Source organism: Protobothrops mucrosquamatus, unplaced genomic scaffold, assembly GCF_001527695.2.
Source record: "Protobothrops mucrosquamatus isolate PMUCROS unplaced genomic scaffold, P.Mucros_1.0 scaffold3116, whole genome shotgun sequence".
Taxonomy (NCBI): domain Eukaryota; kingdom Metazoa; phylum Chordata; class Lepidosauria; order Squamata; family Viperidae; genus Protobothrops; species Protobothrops mucrosquamatus.
The window spans coordinates 78388-99798 of record NW_015389120.1 but is presented as its reverse complement, the minus strand read 5'-3'; the positions used below and the strand labels follow the sequence as shown (position 1 = coordinate 99798).

Here is a 21411-nt window from a genome sequence, read left to right as displayed (position 1 = left end):
CGCGACCCCATTTGGGGTCGATCGACCATTTCACGGGGGTCGCCAAGCAAGGCTGTCCGCCATTTTTTCCCCCTTTTCCGGCGGGTGCCTTACCTCCCTTGAGCTGGGCCAGCTGGTGGTCGGCCTGCTCCGTCTCTGCCGCTTGCCAGCTACGCCTCGGCCGGCGCAGGGGGCGGAACCACGCATGCGCGGCGCTCCCAGGCAGGGAAAATCCTCGACTTACGACCGGTTGGGTAGTCCTCGACTTACGACCGGTTTAGTCCTCGACTTACGACCGGTTGGGGATCGCGGCATTAAAAAGGTTGAGAACCACTGACTTAAACAATTTGCAGCTTGGTGTATCTCAGGGTATGTCCCATTGATTGCAACACTGCCAACCTCCTTATAGTTTTAGCCAGATCATAACTGTAGGATTTTTCCAAATGTCTGCCTTCATCGTTGTTTCTTGTTCTTACAACTGAAACCAGGAACTTTGATGACTAAGGACAGGCAACTATTAATATGCTCAGAAGTGGCAAGGTTTGACACTACGGTGGAATGGTTGGTGAATATGATGGAATTTACAGAGAGGGTTAAATTAATTTCTTTTTTTCGGAGAAAAAAAAAACTAAATTTATGGCTGACTGAAAACTCATTATAGACTTTTTGCATGAAATAGAAAAAGTGCTCTTACGATTTGTGGGAATGGGGTGATGGGGGAAAAAAACTTGGATAAATAGAAAAAAGTGAGCTTTTTTTGTAATCATAGAGCAGGGGTAGGCAACCTTGGCTCTTTTATGACTCGTGGACTTCAACTCCCAGAATTCCTGAGCCAGCATGGCTCAGCATGGAAACCTCTCCCTTTCCCCTCAGCATGGCTGGCTCAGGAATTCTGGGAGTTGAAGTCCACGACTCATAAAAGAGCCAAGGTTGCCTACCTCTGGCCTAGGCCTAGGCCGCTTTATGGTTCGTGGACTTCAACTCCCAGAATTCCTGAGCCAGCATGGCTCAGCTTGGAAGCCTCTCCCTTTCCCCTCAGCATGGCTGGCTCAGGAATTCTGGGAGTTGAAGTCCACGAGTCATAAAAGAGCCAAGGTTGCCTACCCCTGTCATAGAGTAAGAAAATATTTTGTAATTATACTTCTATTTGCTGCAAAGTAGATTGGAAACTTTTTTCTCCTCCCTCCCTCCCTCCCTCCCCCCCCCTCTCTCTCTCTCTCTTTCTTTCTTTCTTTTTTCTTCCTTCCTTCCTTTCTTTTTTTCTTCATCTCTTCATTGCTCTGTGTTTGTTTTTCTGTTCTGTTCAGCTTTTAATAAGAAATTACTTATTTGTTTCTTCTTCCTTCCCCCCTTTAGGTCTTATGAATGACAAAGACTCTAAGGATTCCATGACTGAAGGAGAGAACCTGGAGGAGGATGAGGACGAAGAGGAAGGTGGAGTAGAGATTGAAGAACAATCTGGAAATGAAAGTGAAATAAATGAAGCAGAGGAGGAGGTGATTCTCTCTGCTCTTAGCTTTCTTGGAAGGATGGCCAGTTGCTCCCAATTCACAAACAAATACCTGTCATGCTTGAAGCCTACCACATCTGTGGAGATGTACTATATATAATTTGGGCAAGCAAGGAAGACAGGCCAAATTTATTTCCCCCCCCCCAAATATTCACAGGATATAGTTAAAAAATATCCAGGAGCACTTAACAAAAAAGGTGGAAATTTGTTTGCCCCACACGGCTGCCATCTTGACATCTTTAGCCATATCCCGTGGAGACTCTGCTCCCGGCTATGAAAATTTACTAAACAGAATATTGTTTCTGAAATCCAGTTGGGAATATTGGTAATTTTGCAAACTGCGATCTCTTGTACGCAGATTTCATCAGGATCCCATTCCTCCTGATTTTTTTTCTGTTAGGAACAATTGGGCCAGATAATTAAGTTTGGAGTGAATTTCGAAACAGCGCTGGCACAATTGCTAAAATATCATAACATTAAGTTGGGCAATTTTTTTTTGCACAAAAGCTTTGAAACCCACGTGAAAACAAGACTTTGGGCTGTACGTTAAAGCTCTTGATTTTTTTATATAATATTTTATTAATTTTCCAATTTTACATTTGAATATTTAAAAAGCAACGTGGTGACTGGGTTAATCAATAGTTGAACAATAAAGTCTTAGTGCAAATCTCAAGTTACAACATCAAATATTTCTTCTCTTTTTCCCTTAACATTTACTGTCTCATATCCAGGTTAGTACATTTCTAATTATATCAATTCAGTAAGAACATCATTTTTACATTTATCAATAATTTTTTAGCTTATACATATCTTAATTACNCAGCCTCTTCCTCACGAAGACGAATACAGCTAGTCCTTGACTTACAGCCACAATTGAGCCTAAAATTTATGCTTGCTAAGCGAGACATTTGTTAAGCAGGGCTGGGGAGTCGGTAGATAAATGTTCCGACTCCGACTCCTCAGTTTTTTGTACTTCCGACTCCGACTCCCCGACTCCGACTCCTCTGTATTAATATGCGAATGTATTTTATACATTCCTTGAAGGAAAGAAAGGCAACATACATGTCATTACCACAGGACTACTGGCAGAACACAACACTATGGAAAATATAAGTATTGCCGTTCCTAATTGTGCGTTGCGTGCCATATAGTGAAGCACATGAAAAGCATGCTTCTTCATGGTCACTTAACGTGTTCGTTTTGCGGTTACGTGAGGCACTGCATGCATTGGTCTTTATTCTTACAGTAGAGAAGTCATTAATTATAACTTTTTGTGAATTGGGACATTTAAACTTGCTTTTTTTTTAATTCCAATCTAAATTTAGTAGGAGTCGGAGTCGGTGCATTGTTTGCCGACTCCGACTCCAGGTACCCAAAATTTACTCCGACTCCTCGACTCCGACTCCACAGCCCTGTTGTTAAGTGAAGTTGGCTCCGTTCTACGACTTCTCTTGCTTAACATTTGCTAAGTGACTCGCAGCGGTTATTAAGTTAGCAAGAAGGTTGTTAAGTGAATCCAGCTTCCCTATTGGCTTTGTTCGCCAGAAGGTCGCAAAAGGGGATCACGTGACCCGTGGGACACGGCAACCGTCCTAAATATGAGCCAGTTGCCAGGCATCTGAATTTTGATCACGTGACCATGGGAATGCTGCAGTGGCCGTAAGTGTGAAAAACGGTCCAAAGTCCCTTTTTTTCAGTGCCGTTGTAACTTTGAACGGTCACTAAATGAACTGTTGTAAATCGAGGACTACCTGTAGTTCACTGTGGGATTGTGGGAAACGAACAGAACTAAAAGATGAGACAAGAAGAAACGTCTTAGGAAATATCGCTTTACTTTGATTAAGTTTGAATCTCCAGAGGCAAACCTTTGTGAATTTCCTTTGAGAAATCTTAAAAGAACTAAATGAAGGAAGAGGGGAATTGTTTTGATTTTCCAAAAAGAGGGTCCCGAAGCTGCAGACTATTCAACTTGGCATAATCCTTGGGAAGATTCTAGAATAATATTAAAAAGCAGGTAATTCATTAGCAGCCTGAAAAATGACCTGGCAATCACCAGAAATCAGATTGAATTAATCTAGAATTAATCTTGATATTTTGGTTTCGCTTTATTTTTTTTTCCATCGAGGAACTTCCTTCATCGATTGTGGGAATAGGATTAGTGTAATGAATCAAGGTGCTTGAGGAGACTAGGATAGTACAAGGGTATCACATATTGTATCACATATNTGGTGACTGGGTTAATCAATAGTTGAACAATAAAGTCTTAGTGCAAATCTCAAGTTACAACATCAAATATTTCTTCTCTTTTTCCCTTAACATTTACTGTCTCATATCCAGGTTAGTACATTTCTAATTATATCAATTCAGTAAGAACATCATTTTTACATTTATCAATAATTTTTTAGCTTATACATATCTTAATTACATTCAATCTTCCTAAACAATCCATATCCTGTTATTGATTTTTACTCAATTTTTAATTTCTTATCAATATTCCAATTTAACCTTTGATATTTATAATTTTCAGACTTTGGGTAACCAAAATTTCCCTTATCTCCCTTCATAACAAACTATAATATCCAAAATACACATTTTATCTATTTGTATATAATCTTGTTCTGTTTCCTAAGAGTTATCTATTTCCCACCATATTAAATCATCTACTTAATAACACAATATCCCCTGTAATAAATCAAAATCATATATATTCCTGGGTTAATCAGCAAATCAAACATATTCATACTATTTAATTTTTTCCCCTTTGAAGTCTGATTTTTAAATATTAAACTGATAAATCCTTATTTTCAACTGATTTCCAAATATTTTAAATCTAATAACTAAAATTCCCCTTATCTCAACATCTCCCTTTAACCCTCTGATTGGCAATATAAAATTCCCTCTAATGAGTCAAAATCCCAGTTTTTTCAACCTTATTCTAGCTTTCTTCCTTTGCCAACTAGGCTTCCATATCAGCGCCTTTAAATCATCAAATAGATCTCCCTCTGTTCTTATATATGTTATTTGAGTTAAAGGAGACCATTTGATTGCCAGTTTTCTGGAAGGACTAGCCCAGTGGTGGCGAACCTATGGCACGGGTGCCAGAGGCGGCACTCGGAGCCCTCTCTGTGGGCACACGTGCTGTCGCCCCAGCCTCGCCTCCGCCCGTGACCCCCTCCTCTCCAGCAGCCCCCCTGAAGGAGAGTCGCCCCTGAGCGTGGCCCACATGGAGCAGCGCAGCCAAGGATATGGCAGCCAGGCGGTGTAGACAAGACTCTGCCCTCACACCCCATCGTGCACAGTTGATGCTGCAGGGCGCGGGCAGAGGGCGTGACCGCCATAGTGCTGCTGGGCTGCCTGGGCGATCTGCGGCGGGCCCTGGAGGCGGTGAGTGGCGCTGCGGGCAGGCGGGGCGGGGGATGGGGGAGTGGGGCGGGGGGGTGGAGCAGGGGCGGGGCCAGTTTTTGGGCACTCGGTCTCTAAAAGATTTGCCATCACTGGTCTAGCCCATTTGCATTCGTTAAATTGTCTCCCTGTTAGTCCAGTTCCCCACGTTTGCTCTAATATATTTGTCTTCAGTTCAGTCTGTTCTACCTCTTTCTCAAAGCTCTTGATTTTTCAGGAGGGGTCTGAGAATGAGGATGACGAAGGAGAAGAGGAGGAGGAAGAGAACACCGATTACCTCACTGACTCTAATAAGGAGAATGAAACCGATGAAGAGAACACGGTATGTTTCTTTAAAAAAAAAAAAGACAACGACATTTAGTGCTAAAAAAAAGACTGCCTACAGATCAAGCTAGTTTTGGCGGGTAAAATGAGTTTCCTTTGGTTTCTCATAAGCATGGAAAACGCCTGCAAACACCATATCTTATCAGTAATTTTAGTTGCAGTACAACATGTACAGGTAGACAAGAGTGCCATAATCATGAATCTCCAGATAAACTGACCTCAGGAAGCAGAGAGAGCAAAATCACAGGCCTCTTTTGCACCAACCACTTGCTGATGTGATTGAAGATCAGATATTAATATCAATATCTGATCTCCCGTATTGACTCTTCGGGCTGAGTTGGGGGAGAGAAAAATCAAATAGACTCTTATCTTTACCTTATTTGGTGCGGGTAAGATGCCCCCACTAGAATGGGTGGTGCTGTTTTCCCATTGAAAGTTACCTGCTAGTAAACGAGTAGGAAGCCAACCACCAGATTGCAAGAACACAAATGAGTGTCCAGACGAGGAGATCCAAACTTATTAGTAGCCTCACATTGCAGTGAAACGGGACATGCATTCAATTTTGCAGCTACTAAGATTGTTGACTGAGCAGGTACAAAAACAGCCAGGGAAATAATTGAAGCCTGGGAAATGGGCCCCTTGTCGGTCAACAGGATTTACCACCAGCTTATCAAGTACATAGGAGCTGAAGGCTTGGCAGCATAAGGAAACAACAGCCAATCACCGGCCATCAACACACCAATCAGCCAGTAGGAAGGCACCACATAAATATGACACATAGAATAGCCCAAAACACATATTCCGGTAGAGCAGTGGTTCTCAACCTTTTTAATTCCGCGACCCCAACCGGTCGTAAGTCGAGGACTAAACCGGTCATAAGTTGAGGACTAAACCGGTCGTACGTCGAGGACTACCCAACCGGTCATAAGTCGAGGACTTTCCCTGCCCGGGAGCGCCGCGCATGCGTGGTTCCGCCCCCTGCGCCGGCTGAGGCGTAGCTGGCAAGCGGCAGAGACGGAGCAGGCCGACCACCAGCTGGCCCAGCCCAAGGGAGGTAAGGCACCCGCCGGAAAAGGGGAAAAAATGGCGGACAAAAAAAATGGCGGACAGCCTTGCTTGGCGACCCCCGTGAAACGGTCGATCGACCCCAAATGGGGTCCCGACCCACAGGTTGAGAACCACTGCGGTAGAGAGAAGTTCCCTGAAGTTGGGCTCCACCACAAGTCCGAAAGCTCGGAAGACGAAGCCTCTGGTCCCGTTGACCTTCCCAGATTGGATCTTACCTGCTAGTGATCTATTGGAAGAATAAAAATAAAGGAACAGTACATCACAGAATTAGTCACATTGCATTGAAATGACATTTAAAGGAATTGACCATAGAAGCTGGGATGTTTGTGTATGAGCTATGCTTATATATCAAAAGGAAGACTGTCTTAAAACGGCAAGCTGAACAGTGGGTGGTTTTTTCGAATGCTTTCTGGCACAAAGTGTTCTTTGAAGAAGGAAGGGTCAGCTGGTCCCAAACCAGAGAAGAGAGCTGAGCTAAAGAACTAAACTGCATGGGGACATAAAAGAGTGCTGCAAATTTAATTTCAGAAAACCCAAGGCAGTTTTATGTTTTTGCCTGACAACTAGGTAAAAACAAGTGGAGGATCAGTACAGCGTCTTCTGGATGGCCACCGTATAGCTAATAGTTGTGGATTTCAGGAGAACAAAATATAGTCAAGGTGTGCATTCTTACAGAAGGCACAGAAGCGTGCTTGCCTAAATTGGATATTTAAAAAAAAATAAAAATTATAGTCCATGACTAACACTGGAAATGAAATCAATCCCCAGTGCTGATTTTTTTTTCCATCTCAAAACTATAAGCTGGTGTTCGTCAACCTCAAAAACGTTTGTGTGGACTTCAACTCCCAGAATTCCCCAGCCAGCCATGGAAGTTGAAGTCCACGCATCTTAAAATTGCTGAAGTCTAGAGACACTGCTGTAAGGTTTCTGTCACATTCAGCACTTTCGTTCTAATGAATCACATTGGTTTGATCTGTTTCGGGCTACTTTTAAAAAAATATATATGCAAAAATGTTCCTTTTTCACAGTAAGCAAGATACGTATCTTTGTATCAAATGCTGTTCCTTGTCTCGCACACGCTGATCGGGATTAGCATATAGCTAGTTCCTCTCTTACTTGGGGATGACATCACGTCGTCACACGTGTAACCTCTTTATGCTTTTTTTTCTTGTTATAAAAAACAGAAAGAAACACGTACTAGAGAACACCTTTTAGTTATAAGACCGTTAAATGAAATCACTAAAAAGAGAAGGACGAGGGGGGACACGATAGCAGTGTTCCAATATCTCAGGGGCTGCCACAAAGAAGAGGGAGTCAAGCTATTCTCCAAAGCGCCTGAAGGCAGGACAAGAAGCAACAGATGGAAATTAATCAAGGAGAGAAGCAACCTGGAACTAAGGAGAAACTTCCTGACAGTTAGAACAATTAACCAGTGGAACAACCTGCCTCCAGAAGTGGTGAATGCTCCAACACTGGACGTTTTTAAGAAGAAACTGGACAGCCATTTGTCCGAAATGGTGTAGGCTTTCCTGCCTGAGCAGGGGGTTGGACTAGATGACCTCCAAGGTCCCTTCCAACTTTATCATCATCATCATCATCATCATCACTATTATTATTATTATTATTATTATTATTATTATTATTATTATTATTATTATTATTATTATTATTATTATTATTTGAGAAACTGAAGCATTAAAATAAATTCTTGGATCTGTTTTGAAAACATTATAGCCCCGTGAATGAGACCAGGTTCTTTAAGGGAGGAATCCAATCTGTTGGCAGAAAATATACGTCAGCTGAAATGGTGCTGTTTTCTTTTTTTAATCTTCTCTTTTTTATATATCTATCTATCAGGAAGTAATGATTAAAGGAGGTGGGCTGAAACGGGTCCCGTGCGTCGAAGATGAAGATTTTATTCAGGCATTGGATAAAATGATGCTGGAAAATTTACAGGTACCGATTGATTTTTAATACAATTGTACAAAGCGTTCTTTTTTTTTTTTTTTTACAAAACTGCCTACCTCTTGAAACAGCAGTGAAATGGGCGGTGTCAAATGTTTTGAAGCTTGACTGCAGTTGCTAACTGACAGGGCGTAAGCCGAGAACTATCGGAGGAAGATGAATAAACCGGCGTTTCCCAAACCTGGCGACTTTAAGAAGGTTTCAGAAGTTAAAAGATGAAGAAAAAAATGGGCTTCAACTCTTAAGAAGGAGTAGAAGCCCACCTGTCTTAGAGTTGCCAGGTTTGAAAAACCCTAAGCCAGGGGTCAGCAACCTTAAACACTCAAAGAGCCACTTGGACCCATTTCCCAGTGAAAAGAAAACACTGGGAGCCGCAAAAGTTTGTGTGCGCGCACGCGTGCACACGGGAGGGGGGAAGCTTGATTGAGTTTAAAAAGAAATAGAGACTGCTGTGCATGAGTTCTCTCTCTCTCTCCCTCCCTCCCTCCCTTCCTCCCCCCCCCCTCTCTCCGATCTTCTCCTCACCTGGCAAGCTGGCTTCACGCTGTTCTCCGACAAGCTGACACACTTTCTTATTGGGCTGGCTCTCTCCTGCCCTTGGTCTGCCAGTCCTCTTCCCCCACTCAGTGTGTGTGTGTGTGTGTATGTGAGAGAGAGAGACAGAGAGACAGAAAGACAGAGACAGAAAGAGCTGCTGCTTTCTGCTGCTTGCTGCTTCCTGCTGAGATGCAGCAAAGAGAGGAGCCCCGCCCAATAAGCTTGTCAGCTTGTCGGAGGACAGCGTGAGGCCACTCTCTTTTTTACAGAGAGAGAGAGAGAGAGAGAGAGAGAGAGAGAGAGAAAGAAGCACAAGGGCCTCTCTCTGTCTCTGTCTCTCTGCAAATGGCGGAGGAGGCTGGGAGCCGCAGGAGAAGGCTCAAAGAGCAACATGCGGCTCCGGAGCCGCGGGTTGCCGACCCGTGCCCTAAGCTAAACAAAACAAAGCATAAAAGAGCTTTGAACTGAAGGCTGCGCTCCTTCGTTCTGCTGCTGTTCTCGTGGCCTACAAACATTTGAGAGGTCTGTTTTTGTGCCCTGGCAGCAAAGAAGCGGAGAGTCGGTGAAAGTGCACCAGTTGGACGTGGCCATCCCTTTGCATCTCAAGAGCCAGCTGAAGAAAGGACCACCACTCGGCGGTGGGGAGGGGGAGTCTGAATCCGGAGACACCATGCCTTTTGTCATGCTGACCCGGAAAGGCAACAAGCAGCAGGTAAGCATGTGCCTAGTTGGAAAGGTGGCCTTTTTTATGCTCTGACATTTCTGATTAATTGTCTTATGTGGATACCTAATACTTGAGGGGTCCTTGGGGCTCTCTGAACTTGGTCTGTTTTCTTGCAGACGTTTCATGACCCAACTAGGGAACATCATCAGTGTTACACTAATGTTGTTACTAATATCATTCTGGACAAATGGCTGTCCAGTCTCTTCTTGAAAACCTCCAGTGATGCTCTCTGAGCTTGGTTGTTTTCTTGCAGACGTTTCATTACCTAAACTAGGTAACAACATCAGCACTGATGATGATAATAGTTGGGTAATGAAACGTCTGCAAGAAAACTACCAAGTCTCAGAAAGTACCAAGGACGACCACCACCTCCACGATCACCACAAACCGCACTTCTAGCACTGATGATGTTACCCAGTTGGGTCATGAAACGTCCTCAAGAAAACCACCATGCTCAGAAAGCATCAAGGACGATGACCTCCTCCACCTCCACCTCTTCCACAAACCCTGCTTCCTTCTAGCACTGATGATGTTACCCAGTTGGGTCATGAAATGTCTGCAAGAAAACCACCGTGCTCTGAAAGCATCAAGGACCACCACCACCACCACCACCTCCTCCTCCTCCTCCTCCTCCTCCTCTTCCACAAACCCCGCTCCCTTCTAGCACTGATGATGTTACCTAGTTGGGTAATGAAACGTCTGCAAAAAAACAAGCAAGCTCAGAGAGCACCAAGGACCCCTCATTTCAATCCTGAGCTACAAAATATTCTGCTTTATTGATACTAAATACTGTAGTTTTTGGACAACAAGAAAGTGGCCGTTTCCCCCCCCAGCCATTCACAGTTTTCAATGGAGAAAAAGCAGATATTGATTGGTTTTCCCAGATGAGTCTCTGTTTCATGCAATTAGGTGGCATTAAAGAGACTGATTTTTGTACTCTTATTCACACGTTCAATTTTTTTTCTTCTTCTTGCGACCCTGTAATCCCTTACTTCAGGGTAGGGTTGGGGCGACTGGATGGAGCTGAGTATTTACCGGCCGGATGCCCTTCCTGACGCCTACACGGAGTTCACAGCAGACTTTTTCCCTTTGCGCCCTGACATCTGCCACTGTCCAGGATTGAACTCTCAGCCTCCCGAGTGGGAAGCGAGCGTCTTCACCTCTGGGCCCCCACGCCACTATTCACACATTCCAAATACAGTTCTCAAAAATACCCTGGACCTGTAACACGCCAAGTAGTGGTTCCAATTACAGAATAATATTTGGGTCCCTCCCCTTGTTGTTAGGGATGTTTCCCTTTCTTTGGGATCTTAAGACGGGCTTCTGTTCTTTCAGTTTAAAATCCTAAACGTGCCGATGTCCTCTCAACTGGCTGCCAATCACTGGAACCAACAGCAGGCCGAGCAGGAAGAACGCATGCGGATGAAAAAGCTAACCTTGGACATCAACGAACGGCAGGAACAGGAGGACTATCAAGGTAGGGGTCGATTGTTAAAAAAAAGTTTCATACTGGTAGTCCCCGGCTTGCAACCAACCATTTAGCGACCACTCAAAATTACAATGGAAAAAGTGACTTAGGACCTATCCTGGAGAATAGAATAGAATAGAATAGAATAGAATAGAATAGAATAGAATAGAATAGAATAGAATAGAATAGAATAGAATGTTGAATAGAATAAAATAGAATGTTGAATAGAATAGAATGAATAAAATAGAATAGGAACAGAATATTGAATAGAATAGAATGAATAAAATAGAATAGGAACAGAATATTGAATAGAATAGAATAGAATAGAATAGAATAGAATAGAATAGAACAGTGGTGGCGAACCTATGGCACGGGTGCCAGAGGCGGCACACAGAGCCCTCTCTGTGGGCACGCACACCATCATCCCAGTCCTAGGCCTTCATCTGGGTTTTATAAAACATTTTCGCTTTAGGCCTCTGCCACAGTATGCAAAAAAAAAAAAGGTTCAATCAATCAATTTCAACTTCTTGGGGAAAAAAAAAAGATCTCGCAGAGTTGGAATTGATTGATTGAACTTTTTAGTCCCACCCAGTCTGCTGTTACCACCGCAGCCACGCCCACCCAATGGGCCACACCCACCCGGCACCCGACGAGGCATAAATGGGTTTTGGGTTGCAGTTTGGGCACTCGGTGTCTAAAAGGTTCGCCATCATTGGAATAGAATGTTGAATAGAATAGAATAGAATAGAATAGAATGTAGAATAGAATAGAATGTAGAATAGAATAGAATGTAGAATAGAATAGAATAGAATGTTGATTAGAATAGAATAGAATAGAATAGAATAGAATAGAATAGAATAGAATAGAATGTTGATTAGAATAGAATAGAATAGAATAGAATAGAATGTTGATTAGAATAGAATGTAGAATAGAATAGAATGTTGATTAGAATAGAATGTAGAATAGAATAGAATAGAATGTTGATTAGAATAGAATAGAATAGAATAGAATAGAATGTTGATTAGAATAGAATGTAGAATAGAATAGAATAGAATGTTGATTAGAATAGAATGTAGAATAGAATAGAATAGAATGTTGATTAGAATAGAATAGAATAGAATGTAGAATAGAATAGAATGTAGAATAGAATAGAATAGAATGTTGATTAGAATAGAATAGAATAGAATAGAATAGAATAGAATAGAATAGAATAGAATAGAATAGAATGTTGATTAGAATAGAATGTAGAATAGAATAGAATAGAATGTTGATTAGAATAGAATAGAATAGAATGTAGAATAGAATAGAATGTAGAATAGAATAGAATAGAATGTTGATTAGAATAGAATAGAATAGAATAGAATAGAATAGAATAGAATAGAATAGAATAGAATGTTGATTAGAGTAGAGTAGACTAGAGTAGAGTAATGCGCTTGTGTGCGTTTTATTCCCGCATTCAAATTTACTCATGGCGGCTCTAAATCATACAAGAAAAATAACACCTCAGGATCAATATGATCACAGGACCTGCTTCCAATAGAAATCAAAGAGATTATTATAATTTGCAGGTAACATTGCTGAAGGGTATTTTCAGAATCTTGTGTGCCCTCCACCCCTTTGAGATACCTGCAGTTGGCTGCCAAGAGACTTGGAGTTTCTGGCAAGTTCTGTGGAACATCATTTGCCCATAAATTAAATTTATTTAGGTTCTGCTAAGCAGCAAAAATAGGCATGTAACTTCCAAATAGAGACACGCTCTGGTTTTCTCCTCAGAATTACCTTTTGCTGATCCAGCATGAAAACGGTTTATTAGTCATTATTGTTTCAAACGCGGCTGAGATCATTTGTCCTCTCCAACCCCGAATATTGCAAATTTCCACCCAGGAAGTCTTAATTGTTCGTCAAATGACCGGATTCGTTAGCTGAGGAATTTGGGGACTTCTGATACTTGCTAGAAACATCTCCGGCGTTCTTTTTTTAACCTAAGAGTGGTCTGTGCTCTTCCCTCACCCGTCAGTTTATTTCTTAAAACATTTTAATCCGCAGAAATGATGCAGTCCTTGGCTCAGAGACCCGCTCCAGCCAACACAAACCGAGAACGGCGGCCTCGTTACCAGCATCCCAAGGGTGCTCCTAATGCTGATCTCATCTTTAAAACTGGTGGAAGGTAAGAAGTGGGATTATTCTGTGCTTTTCCGTTTTCCCGCCAATTCTGATTTCAGAACTGGAAAGACTTAGCGAGAAGACGTTTTTGCTGGCTCCGTCTTGAAAAACCTTAAGAGCAGAAATCACTCAAACGTTGAGATCGCTTCCTTTGGAAATAATGACTGAATTATTATTATGTAGCGTAGGATGAGAACCTGACAGAAGAAGAATAAGCATATGCACACAATCCAAGAAATTATATACGAGGGCAATTCGGAAATAAACCTCCATTTGAGCATGTGCGAGAAACACCCGTCCTGCGGCGTCGTGCGCAGTAGTTCAGTAGGCAGGAGTGGAAGGATAAGGTTCTGTTGCAGTTGACTCGTCTGCTAGAGCAGGGCTTTTCAACCAGTGGTACGGGTACCACCTGTGGTACATTTGCACCTGGCAGGTGGTACGCGAGCATCCTAGAAAAGTGGTAGCGGGGGAGGGGAATGAGCTGAACCGGTGGCAGCACCGCACAAGCCTGAGCGAGAGACGGCTGGAGCTGAAGGGCTGTCAGGGCTCAGCGGAATCGCCAGGATCAGTGCCGCTTTCCAGCTGATCGGCGCTTCTTTGGGGCTGTCAGGGCTCAGTGGAAGCGCCAGGATCAGCACCAGGCTCCAGCTGGAGCTCAGCACTGATCCTGGCGCTTCTGCTGAGCCCTGAAGAAGCAACAATCAGCTGGAATGTTGCAGCATCTCCAGGGTCTTGTGATTTACATTCAGATGCCTGGCAACTGATTTATATTTATGACGGTCACAGTGTCCCAGGGTCATGTGAAGTGATGGAAACCTGCTGCAACCACCCAGCAGATGAGGGAATAAAAACCAAACACCCCCCCACCCCACCCCGCTGCCAATCCTCAACAGAAATGCTCACAACAATGAAAACCTCGGACAGGAGGAAGAGCGCCGCTGGGTGCTGTCTTGCTTGGCTGTGGCTTGGGGGCACTTTTTTCAGTGCCACTGTAACTTCGAAGAGTCACTAAGCGAACTGTTGTAAGTTGAGGACTACCTGTACTTTATCACTTTTTTCCTTTTTTTTTTTTGGTCATCAAGTTTTTGACTCCTTGCTAGGCGATTGGTGGTACTCGGATGTTGCCATATCCTAAAAGTGGTACAATGGGTGAAAAGGTTGAAAAGCCCTGTGCTAGATCAATTGAAAATGAACCCTCCCCTAGAAAGTCCCCTCCAAATATGAAGTGTGTGCAGTAATACAATCCTGTGTGCGAAAAAAATCTTCGGCAGCTGCGATTCGTCGCGAACTGGGTAATGTTTACGGCCCAAATGTGATGAGTGAAGGTGTCGTACGTCAACGGTGTCTCATGTTTAAAGATGGACGAACCGACGTGCACGATGAGGCAAGAAGTGGCCGCCCATTTCTAGTCAGCGATGAACAAATTAGCATAGGTAGGCCCCATTTTAAGGCCTTTCAGAAGGAGTTTTGCCCCATTTTACGACCTTTCTTGCCACAGTTGTTCAGTGAATCACTGCCGTTGTGAATTTGGCTTCCCTATTGACTTTGCTCGTCAAAAGGTCGCAAAAGGGGATCACGTGACCCCCCCCCCCCCGGACAATACAGCAGTCATGAATACGAGTCAGTTGCCAAGCCTCCAAATTTTGATCAGGTGACTGTGGGGATGCTGCAGCGGTCGTAAGTGTGAAAAAGACTCATAAATCAGGTTTTTTTCCCCCAGTACCATTATATCTTCAAACAGTCACTAAATGAATGATTGTAAGTCGAGGATATCTGTAATGCAGAATGGGAGAGCCATTCCTATAAACCAGGGGTAGGCAACCTTGGCTCTTTTATGACTTGTGGACTTCAACTCCCAGAATTCCTGAGCCAGCATGGCTCAGCTTGGAAACCTCTCCCTTTCCCCTCAGCATGGCTGTCTCAGGAATTCTGGGAGTTGAAGTCCACGAGTCATGAAGGGGCCATAGTTTCCCCCCATGCTGGCTGAAGAATTCTGTGAGTTGAAGTCCACGAGTCATGAAGGGGCCAAGGTTGCCTATCCCTGCCATAGGCGAAATAAGCAAATAAGTTTCACCGCTCGCTTCTTCCCGCATCTGACCTTTTCCTTCTCTCCTTCCCTCCGCCAGGAGACGTTGATCCAGCCGCAAGCGTCATCTCATTAGGTCCCGTATCTCCAATGTTGTGGATTAGTGGAGTCCTCCAGCAATTAAAACGAGAGCAGCGGACACATCGGAGCATGTCAGTCTCAGAGAGAGTTCAGAAATCGACAGGCTGGGGCCGTAGAGCAGATCCACCAGCCTCTATTAAAAACAGAAATAGTGGAAGCTTCCAGTCATGACCTATCAAAACCAAAAGCATCTTGTTAATGGAAAACATGCGAGGGTTAATCTTCTCATGAGAATGGAAGTCAATAAATGAGATGGTTAACTTGACCGGTGAGCAGTTCAGTTACAACAACAACAACAACAAAAAGAGCAACTTAAAAAAAAAAAATAAGATGGATTATGCTGGAACAGAGACAAGTTTTGGTGGCTAGGTCTGGGGGAGAAAGGAATCAAACTTATAAAAGAGTGGCATTTTCACTGAATGACGCGCGATGGTAGTGCCAGGAGAAAGTTCTTTGGCAGGCCTGCAGACCTGCTTCTAGAGAAGCGATACAACAAGGAGTAAGGATTGATTAGTCAGCCCCAGCACCCAGGATAAGCAAAACAGCAACTCATTTACCAAAACGCCGAGATATTTTCCTGGAAGACGACGTTCGGAGAGGAAACCAGACAGTTCCAGATTGCGTGTGTTTTGAGCGAGAGAGTGAAGGAATCGGTAACGAGGAAGTGGCAAGGTCTCTGAAGGTCACACAGATAGATGGGAAGGGGGAGAGAGAGAAAGAGAGAAAGAAAGAGAGAGAGAGAGAAAGAGAGAGAGAAAGCATTGACCAAAAGTTGCTTTGAACAGCCTGACACCAGCCTAAGTCCAAGAGTCTAGAGGAGCTCATTAAAGCATCATTGAAAACCAAAATGTGCCAGTCAGCACGACAGACAGATGCCAGGAAGTGGAGCTGAATGTTCTGTTGACTTTCATGGGTTGATAAGCCTCTGTGTCTACATATTTAAAAAAGAAAAAAAAAAGAAAGGAAAAAAAAAATAGTTGGCAGAAGTAGAATTTTTATTTTTCTAAATTGAGATAAATCTTTCTCCGGGCAGTTTCTGACAATCTTGTTTGTTAGTATAGTTGGGGATATATTTCTTCTCCTTTTTTTTTTTTCTCCCCCTCCCCTTTTTTTCCTTCCAAACCCTCCCCTTCTTCTCCTTTGCTTTCATGTAGTTGTAGTACATTCGGTTTAAGAAGACATTCTGTAGGCTACTCGGATTTTGTTTCGTTTCCTTTTCCTCGCTGCTTTAAAAATTCTTCTTTATTTTTTTTTATTTTTTTTGACCGCCGTTGAGTTCTTGCATGTAGGCTTTTAAAATGAGATTGTACGACTTGTAACATTTCACATTGGCATATAGGACGCGCACCGTCACCAAGGCCACACCTGATCATCACCAGCTTCAGAAATCTGATCTTTGCCGATGCTGCAATAAAGTGTTATAATTTAGAACTGGCTTTTTTTTTTTGTCTTTCTGTCTCACCGTTTGGGGGGGCGTTAGGCCTGGACGCGCAAGTCTTGGGTTGCGTAAAAGCGGAAAAAAATGGGGATTTCTTTGAACAGGAGGAATAAAGCTATTTTGCATTTGATGTTTCTGAGCTGAATTTCCTATCTTTCCCCCCTGCCTCTTGTAAAAAACTTGTGGGGGAACCGCTGTCTGTGATACGTCAACGCGAAGGGCGACACAGTTATGTAAAACAGTTCGCTTAATAATAATAAAGTAATAAAGTTGGAAGAGACCTTGGAGGTCATCTAGTCCAACCCCCTGCTCAGGCAGGAAACCCTATACCATTTCAGACAAATGGCTGCCCAGTCTCTTCTTAAAAACTTCCAGTGTTGGAGCATTCACCGCTTCTGGAGGCAGGTTGTTCCACTGGTTAATTGTTCTCACTGTCAGGAAATTCCTCCTTAGTTCTAGGTTGCTTCTCTCTTTGGTTAGTTTCCATCCGTTGCTTCTTGTCCTGCCTTCGGGTGCTTTGGAAAATGACCATTTAAAATTACAACGCCACTGGAAAAAAGTAACTTAAGATCGTTTCCCACACTTATGACCATTGCAGCATCCCCACGGTCACGTGATTTACATGTGGATGCTTGGCAACTGGCTCGCATTTATGACGGATGTAAAATCTGGGCTCAATTGTGGTCGTAGGTCGAGGACTACCTGTGCTTTATAGTATTTTATAAACCACCCCAAGATACCTACATACGAGTTGAGCAGCTGTATAAATTGCTTAAATAAATCACATAAATAAACTGCACTTCTTTCACCGTAAGAGCTATTCAGACAAAATAGTTTCCTAACGTAAAATGGAAAGCAGTAGAGGTAGTCCTGGACTAAACAGCAGTTCATTTAGTGACCATTCGAACTTACAACCGCACTGAAAAAAAGTGACGTTGGACCGTTTTCCACACTTAACGACGGTTGCAGCCTCCCCATAGTCACGTGATCAAAATTCAGAAGCTGGGCAACTGACTCACATTTATAACGGTCACAGTGACCCGGGATCACATGATTCCCCTTTGGCCACCTGACCAGCAAAGTCCATGGGGGAAGCCAGATTCATTTAACGACCGGGTTACTAACTGAACAACTGCAGTGACTTACTTAACTGTAGCCAGAAAGGTCGTAAAATGGGGCAAAACTCACTTAACAAATGTCTCGCTTAACAGCAGAAAAATGTTGGCTCAATTGTGGTCGTAAGTCAAGGATTTTATTTTTTTTGCCAAATTATTGCATAGTTTTCCAGTCCTGGCACATTGTGCAGCACAGGGCTGTTATTTTTGAATCCTCTTTTTTTTCCCCTTTTTAAGGATCCAATGTTAGCACGTGCCAGCTTCACTTGAATTTGGACCTTTTTCCTGATTTTTTTTTGGGGGGGGGTGGGACACGGGAAAAAAGGCAGCTGCTTTAAGGAATTGCTGGCCCGCCTTTTTGCCTTTCAATCCCAATAGCTGTAGAGCAGTGTTTCTCAACCTTGACAATTTTAAGGCATGTGGACGTCAACTCCCAGAATTCCACAGCCAGCATTGCTGGCTGTGGAATTCTGGGAGTTGAAGTCCACATGCCTTAAAATTGTCAAGGTTGAGAAACACTGCTGTAGAGTTTTAAATGCCGTTGGGAAATTTAAACGAGGTGAGGCACAAAAGCAGCACGCAGGATTTATTTCCAGAGTTGAAACTGGAGGCTAAGAGAGACGTGAGCGACATTTCACAATGTTTTTCTTTTCTGTTAAAGAAATGTTGGGGAATGTTAGGGCTACACTTCAACGATTGGAAAAATGATTTTATTAAAACAAAAAAAGAAGAAATGTCTAGTTTTCAGTGAATGGAAAGAGCTGTTCAGTCCTGTATTTCCTGCCTGAATATAGTAGTCAGAATCAAATTTTCTGAGTCCGGCCTTTGCCTGTCGTTTATTTAATTTAATCCAGCATGGCCCTGCGATAAGCCGACGCTGGGATCACCCTTGCCAGATGGTTCTCCTTGCAAAGCCAGGACTTCAAGATCCTTCAGGAACCCCCTAAGAAGCCTTGCTTTTCAGCTTCTGCAACTCCCAAGCAACCTCTATTAAAAGCAGGCGGTAGTACGCCCAGAACTGGCCTTTGCTGAATATATATAATCCCCTTTCTTTAAGCCAGATGAGCAGCTAATGCATCATAACGTGTCAGATGTTATTCCAAGCTGTCTTCTTGAACTCAGCATTGGCAACCCACAGCGCTTGGCTTGTGTTTCGTAACTGGCCTCTTTTGCTCAGAGCAACCTGGAAAGGAAGCGTTGCGTGAAAGCATTCTGGAGGTTGAATTCAAACACGGCCGATTTACGGTTAAAAGAAAGAGTTGTGGGGTGCTGAGACCTGGAAAACGGGGGAGAGACAGCAGAGGTTTTCAGAGGCACCATCCAGAACTGCTGTACGCTCCAGAGGCTTTTCCATCTGGGTAATACAGTATAAGCGTAAATGTAGCCACAGAAATCGTGAATGTTTGTGAGAACTAGATCCTCAACCCTTGCTTCTGAGACCTCAGTTCACCAGTTCAGTGAGAATAACTTTACAAGTGAAGTAGAAATCCTGCAGAATAAAGGTGATGGGCCCTGGTGACACAGTGGTTAGAATGCAGTATTGTAGGCTAACTCTGCCGACTGTCAGCAGCTCAAGGTTGACACAGCCTTCCGTCCTTCCGGTAAAATGAGGACCCAGATTGTTGAGGGCAACATGTTCATTCTGTAAACTGTGTAAAGCACTATGAAACAGTATATAAGTCTAAGTTCTATTCTATTCTATTCTGTTCTATTCGATTCGATTCAACATTCCTATTCTATTCTATTCTATTCCATTCTATTCTATTCTATTCTATTCTATTCTATGAAACAGTATATAAGTCTAAGTTCTATTCTATTCTATTCTATTCAACATTCCTATTCTATTCTATTCTATTCTATTCTATTCTATTCTATGAAACAGTATATAAGTCTAAGTTCTATCCTATCCTATCCTATTCTATTCTATCCTATTCAACATTCCTATTCTATTCTATTCTATTCTATTCTATTCAACTTTCCTATTCTATTCTATTCTATTCTATTCTATTCTATTCTATTCTATTCTATTCTATTCTCGTGGTGCAGGGGTTAGATTGCAGTATTGTAGGCTAAGTCTGCCCATTGCCAGCAGTTCGATCCTGACCGGTTCAAGGTTGACTCAGCCTTTCTTCTGTCCGATGTTGGTAAAATGAGGATCCAGATTGTTGGGGGCAAGATGCTGACTCTGTAAACTGCTTAGAGAGGGCTGTAATGAACTGTGACGTGATATATAAGTCTAAGTGCTATTCCTATTGGCAGGTGCAAAGGAATTCTACATTTTGAAAACATACGGTTATTCTTCCTAAACAGATGGAAACCAAATTCAGCTACAGCATGGAGTGGTTATTAGAAGAAGTGGAGAGAGCAGGTCTGATTGGAATGTTTAATAGAAATGATTTACTAAAAGGAAAAATTACTCCCTTAAAATCTTACAGGGGACACAATTTGGTTGCATAGAAAATAGAATTATAGGGCTTCTAGCCCAACACTCTGCTCAAAGCAGAAACCTTGTACCCTCCCAGTCAAATGGTTTTCCAATCTACTGTTGAAAACCTCCAGTGATGGAGCACCCACAACTCCAGGAGGCAAGCTATTCCATGAATTAATTGTTCTTATTGTCAGAAAATTACTTCTTCTAGGTTGGAACTCTCTTTGACAATCTTCCAGCCATCGCTTCTTCTCCTGCCCTTTGGTGCTTTGTGTCATCCTTTATGAAATGTAATAGGACTGTCAAAAAAAAGAGGGGGGGGAACCCTCCAAGCTTGACATTCTAAATATACCATTCCTTCTCTTAATGATCACCATGCTCTGTCCTTTGACAGAGTTTATTTACTTTTTACAATTCTATGCTGTCCGTCTCTCCATCTAAGGCGATTCTGGGTGTGACATACGTAGTTTAACCTGGGCTGTTTCATGGGGATTAATATGTCTTTCCTCACCCTGCCCCACTATTTTTTTTTCTTTCTTTCTTTCTTTCTTTCTTTCTTTCTTTCTTTCTTTCTTTCTTTCTTTCTTTCTTTCTTTCTTTCTTTCTTTCTTTCTGTGCTTGTGTTTGTGTGTGTGTGTGTGTGTGTGTGTGTGTGTGTGTATGTGCTGTTCCAACCATAGAGTACACTTGTGTTTTTCAAACTTTGTGCACAAATACTATAGGAAAAGAGCCCTGTTTATCTGTGGAAGCAAAAAAGCTTCACTTTTAAGACTAACCCAGTGATGGCGAACCTTTTAGAGACCAAGTGCCCCAAAACCATTAAACTGATGGACTGGGGGCAGTGGTGGGATTCAGCCAGTTCGCACCAGTTCGGCATAGACCCACACCCCTACATATACGTAGCAAATAAATATTAAATACTGTCCATCTTGAATATATAACGGAAGGAGGAAGCTTGAGAGTTCACAAGGTTAATGCTGTATGGAATGAAACTATGGATGAATCTGGATGTTCTGCTACGGATACCACGAAACGTCCTCCCAGAAGGTAACAAGGAAAACAGGTCGTGAAGAAGATGTGTAGGGTCCCAGATAATCTTACGGACCCTGCTCAAGCAACGCTT

The 21411-nt window shown here is 42.8% G+C and overlaps 1 protein-coding gene across 1 annotated transcript in view; it reads left to right on the top strand.

Annotated features, from left to right (window-relative positions):
- The window catches only part of UPF2 (UPF2 regulator of nonsense mediated mRNA decay), a 48174-nt gene extending 35026 nt beyond the window's left edge, over window positions 1–13148 (top strand). The window contains exons 15-20 of the mRNA XM_015826411.1: window positions 1336–1475; window positions 5109–5213; window positions 8141–8239; window positions 9330–9497; window positions 10845–10986; window positions 13024–13148. Of these exons, the coding sequence (XP_015681897.1) occupies window positions 1336–1475; window positions 5109–5213; window positions 8141–8239; window positions 9330–9497; window positions 10845–10986; window positions 13024–13148 (779 nt within the window). The remainder of the gene's footprint in view (window positions 1–1335; window positions 1476–5108; window positions 5214–8140; window positions 8240–9329; window positions 9498–10844; window positions 10987–13023) is intronic.
- Window positions 13149–21411: the final 8263 nt, after the last annotated feature.